Genomic DNA, 5,229 nt, shown 5'->3' with positions numbered 1-5,229 from the left:
ATATAAATAAACATTGATTGATTGCTTGATCTGAATTTATTTTCTGGCCACTCATACCTGCAGTTGAATGTAGCATGGTTTACTTTCTGGCCATGAATATAAAATCAATAGGGGTGGCCTGCATGGCACGTGTTTATGCAGTTAAAAGATGACATCATAGCAACACAACTAATATTCACGTGTGTGGATATTTTCTCACACTGAATACAACTTAAATGAACTGAAACATTTACCTTTTTCCCTTATCTTGAGTTTCCATTAGGTCAAAGATATAAAAATAACACATTTGAATAGGACAGGACATCTGATAAAGGAATACTACCTTCCCCCAAATGATCATTTGTTTAGAAATGACTCCTTTTAATTCTCAAAGAAAACTTTTTCTGGCATGACTTGAAGTTGAACAAAGAATCCCAACGTATACATATATTAATGTCAATATATATAACAGCAAAACTAAATCAAAACATAAGTAAGACAACCCATGCACTATGATCCTCAAAGTGTTTTAAATAAGAATTTAAGGTAGTCACACAGGATAAAACATTTATTAAGAAATGGTGATTTTGTGCTGCTTATGAAGCTGAATAAAAATGAATTGGGTGTAAGGACTAATGTGATTGGATGCTCCCCATGCTGTAATCAGTGTTCTAGCTGCTGCAGCTGGGACTGTTGACAGGCACCAGGTGAAAGACGTTATCTTGATGAATGCCTCTCAGGAACAAGGTATAAGAACATGCACTGTGTCAGTAGCAAGCATTCGGTCATGATGGTTTCATTTTGTCAAGGTGCACTGCTTCTGAGCCTGGCAGCTGCCGTGGCGGTATATGCAGGTAAGACTGGAAACAATTAAAGCCATGTTATTATCCTTGACTCAAATAGTGGAGTCTAAACTTAATTGTTTTGGGTTGCAGACATGAAAGTGGACTGTGGGCCAGATTTTGTGACGCTGATGTGGACAGAAAGCCGACCCCAGGCCGACACGTCGCTTCTCCGTCTGGGTAACTGTTTCCCAACTAGCTTCTCAGCAGGAGAGGCCTACTTCTATGTGGATCTCACTGACTGTAACTTTAGGAGACTGGTATGTGTATATATATATTTTAAACCTGTGAGTCTGCTATATTTCCTACAGCTCTCTCAGGGGGATCTTTGTCTCTCTAACAGGTCACCGGGGATGCACTGGTGTACAGCAATTATCTGACCTACGTTGCTTCTGCGGATTCTTACAATTTGGCCTTCACCCACCCAGTTGTATGTGCATATGAGAGGTTAGTGTTCATACCAACATAAGGTGCTAAAGGGTGACACTACCCTTGACTAACAATTCAAATTTGGCATTTTCATGGCCTGGGAAAGTTCAATTTGATAATAAGTTTCTCCCCCTCAAAGCCACCAACCATGGAAGTCCGTCTCAAACTTGTGATGTCATCAGGTATAAAGTCTGAAGCTGCTATATAGACAATGAATGGGAGACTGATTTAGGAACAGCCTGTTTCTGTTCTATTCCCAAATTAGCTTATCTATTGAAGTATTCTCAACAAAAAATGTACCCATTTACTGGGAACAATCCCTAAGGTACACTGTGTTCCCAATTCATTGTCAATTGAGTGTTTCCCATAGTTTTAATTGAACATCACAAGTTTAAGTTTTTTGCATTGTGGAGGAAGTCTTTTAGCATAGGAGTAACAGTTCATAACTAGAGAATGCAATTCCTGAAGACATTGCTAGTGGTAATACTTTATGCTGATGTTGAATTGCTATGCTGAAATGTAATGTGTAAGAAGAAAGTGAAGAATTGTTAGATTGACATGATACATGAACACTTTAAAGAAAGTAATAAAGCTTGGAAAAGTAGCAGAATATTTGAACTGCAAACTATTGAACTAAGTTGTTGGCAAATGAGCTGTCGCCATAGCAACGGTATTTGACACCCCATAATACGCTTCGATATGTGGATGGCTTCATCGTTACAAAACCTGTGAAGTTTGGAGCATTTTCACTGAAGTTATGAGAACCATGTTTCATGGTGAGCATTGTGTTGCCATGGCAACGGCATTTGAATAAATCTCAAAACGGTCCTGTATGATGTCTTCATGGCTGGACTGTTGGCACAAATGTGAAGTTTTCCAAACCATTTTCATAGGAGTTATAGCAATATTGTATTTTATTGCAAGGGATGCGTTGCCATGGCAACAGCTTTTGAGGAAAATACACTAATGGCCCATAGACATGTTGAGGGCTGGACCATTAACTGTAATATGAAGTCTGGTGGTGTTTTGACCATTTTCACATCAGTTACGACAACATCGTGTTTTAAGGCGAGGGATGCGTTTCCATGGAAACGGCATATGGTGAGATCTCAGATTTGGCATAGAGCTGTTGAGGCATGGACCGGTGATATACAAGTGCATATTGGGGGACGATTAGACAGTGTCCATTGGAGTTACAGCAACATCGTGTTTTATGGCGAGTGATGCATTGCCATAGTAACGCCACATTAAAAAAAATAGAAAATCAGATTTGATGTAGAACTTTTCAGGGCCACAGTGTTAAGTGTTGTGATGTTTGGTGGCGTTCTGAGCATGTCAGTTGGAGTTATGACATCATCATGTTCCATCACACAGGTGTTTATGTTTGAGCTAACAACGTTATGAAACACCTGTGCTTGAGCCCAGAGATCAAAGGTTTCCATGGTGATGTGCAGTGATCAGTGAGAGGAGAGCCTTTCCATTGTTCTGAATGAGAGATAAACCTCTTGCATGTGAACGTTTTGTTGAATAACCATAACAGATATCGGTGAAATTTCAACGTGTAAAGCATCTCAAGAACCCTTGGCATCTGAAGTGTGCTTTTTGTGTACTTTTGGGTCAATGTGCCATTTTTGGAAAATTAACTAAAGGTGTGAGATTTAGATGAGCCTGAATGTACAATGGGCTTTAATGGAGCTACGAGATGTTTTCTCATGAACAATTATGTCTCAGGAGTGTAGGGTTTGGCAGGTCTAAAGAAAATAATATATGAAGGTGAATTTCAAGCTGTCCTACACTCTAGCTGTGAAATCACGCACTCTAGCCTTAACGAGCTGTGCAATACACACTAATGTTAAAATCTGAAGAATGCCTCTTTACCGAGTTCTGAGCAATGTTTAATATTTCCAAAAGTCTGAATCTGATTTAAAAGTTGTTTAATATGAATATTGTCAGAAAGATGTATAATAAGTTCAATAGTTTCACTTTGCAGCATTTTCTGTACCCTTCTGCTTTATTGTTTGCAGGCCCAAACACTGGTATGCTACGATATATGACCCGGTGTTTAAAACCTACAGTCTAGGAGATCTGCAGTTTAACATTGGCCTCATGAATGGTGGGTAAACAACATGAGAAACTCTCTACGAACGGCAGCTCTCCCTGACTTTTGTAACTTAATGACTCTTCTCCTGTTTACTGCCCTAGACGACTTCTCAGGCCCTGCTGAATCTACACGCTTTCCTCTGGGCTCCATCATCCCCATCATGGCTAGTGTGGTGCAGGAGACCCATCAGCCCTTGCTGCTGCTTCTTGAGGAATGTGTAGCTGCTACCACACCCGAGCTGTACCCTGAAAGCACTATGTACCCTATAATCACCAATAAAGGGTACTCATGGCAATGAGCATTGATTTCAAAAATATATTTTGGTTGTAATGCTAATACATTTTCTTTAACCCAACAGATGTCTTTTGGAAAGTGTGTCTTCACGATCAAAATTCGAACCAAGGCAAAAGTCATCGGAGATCCGCCTATCACTTCAGACCTTTACGTTTGCTATGGGAGAAGAGGTAAATTGGCCTTTACATTTATTTTTCAGAGTCAAGGTTTTATTGTGGAAACTGAGATTAATTGATGCCATGACGCCTATATTTCCCCTCTACTCAACAGGTCTTTATCCACTGCAAACTTTTGGCTTGGGACCCCAATGGTCTTGACGGCACTAAGAAAGCCTGCCACTTTGTCGAAGGGCATGGGTAAAAATAGTACTTTAATGTATCAGAAATTGAATTGTAGCTTCATTATTTTACATGAGATGACTTATTCAGCTCAAGCCCAGTCTGCTGAAGATACAGATGGATCCCATTCATAACTATTCAAACTTTGTGGAATCTTTATTTGGAAGAGTTGAGATGCATTTGAATTATCTTTTCATCCAATCTTCATGAACTCAGTTGGGAGTTGCTGGACAACTTGGCCCAGAGCAATCTTTGTGACTGCTGTGAATCGAAATGCAAGTCAAGGAGGCAGAAGAGTGTTGCGTCAGGTATGTACACAACTTCTGCTGTATTACACTTGTTTGGTTGACTTGTACTAAAATATATATTTTTGCAGAGAAACATGGAATGGTACAAAAAGCAGTCATTGGGCCATTTACCATCACAGATGTGTATTCCTGAAGGTAAGGGTTTTGTATTGCAATATACATTTATTCTGAACGGCTATATTAAACTTTGTTTTCCCAACAGGAATGGATCCATTTCGCTGACTGGTTTCTTCAATCTTAATTTGGTTTTTATTCGTGGTTCTTTTTGCATTGCAGATTGTATGTGGCCAATACAAAATAAAAATAAATGTTTCCGAACCACTTAATTGAAGTTCTCAAATTATTCAGTTTAACTTTTCTTTTGTGTGAAATGGTTTAAACTAAGCTGTATTACTGAATCTTGATGACCTCGTCTTCTTTCTGGGAACATTTCCAGGTCTCTTCAATGTCATGAACTTTTTTCCTGTGTCAATTTCCCAGAAATATTGATCAAACAAAATATTTGAAAGCAATATGATTACATTACACTTTCTGTTCACATTTCCAATCGAGAACTCTTAACAGTTAATGCTTATCATGTAAGTATTTGTATTCTGTATTCTTCAAGCAGGTCAAGGCTAAACTCAGTAATTTTCCAAAGAATATTATGGCTGAACAATGAAGAGAATGGATTCAAAGCTTTTCAGCACTATACCCTATTTTAAGGTTAGTTTGGTGATTAAAATGCCTTTTGATGTCATTTGATGCGAGAAATATGAGTTGTTATTTCAGATTATGTGTGCAGTGGATGTACATGATCTTTAGTTTGCTAGTTATTACGAAGATTACTTCAATAAATTGTGTCTATACAACGTTTTCATTATGTTATGTTGTAACTGTTTAATGGTGTTATCTTTATTGCTACCCCCTTCCCCGTCAATGTATAGTGTTGGTCCACA

General features: G+C 38.6%; 1 protein-coding gene across 1 annotated transcript; it reads left to right on the top strand.

Annotated features, from left to right (window-relative positions):
- The first annotated feature begins 736 nt into the window (after positions 1–736).
- LOC117456423 (zona pellucida sperm-binding protein 3-like) lies at positions 737–4,617 on the top strand. Its single transcript, XM_034096308.1, has 10 exons — positions 737–833; positions 915–1,081; positions 1,165–1,268; positions 3,275–3,363; positions 3,453–3,633; positions 3,710–3,815; positions 3,916–4,001; positions 4,200–4,291; positions 4,360–4,426; positions 4,494–4,617. The coding sequence occupies exons 1-9, from the start codon at positions 737–739 to the stop codon at positions 4,422–4,424; spliced, it is 987 nt and encodes a 328-aa protein (XP_033952199.1). The 3' UTR covers positions 4,425–4,426; positions 4,494–4,617.
- The last annotated feature ends 612 nt before the right edge of the window (positions 4,618–5,229 follow it).

Source organism: Pseudochaenichthys georgianus, chromosome 12, assembly GCF_902827115.2.
Source record: "Pseudochaenichthys georgianus chromosome 12, fPseGeo1.2, whole genome shotgun sequence".
Lineage (NCBI taxonomy): Eukaryota > Metazoa > Chordata > Actinopteri > Perciformes > Channichthyidae > Pseudochaenichthys > Pseudochaenichthys georgianus.
Note: the sequence above shows the minus strand (reverse complement) of the source record. Positions and strands in the feature narration are given on the sequence as shown.

Coding starts and splice junctions, on each gene's coding strand:
- LOC117456423 (XM_034096308.1), top strand. CDS start 737: ATGCACTGTGTCAGTAGCAAGCATTCGGTCATGATGGTTTCATTTTGT. Junction 3,816..3,915: donor CGTTTGCTATGGGAGAAGAG/GTAAATTGGCCT, acceptor TCTACTCAACAG/GTCTTTATCCACTGCAAACT. Junction 4,292..4,359: donor GCAGAAGAGTGTTGCGTCAG/GTATGTACACAA, acceptor ATATTTTTGCAG/AGAAACATGGAATGGTACAA.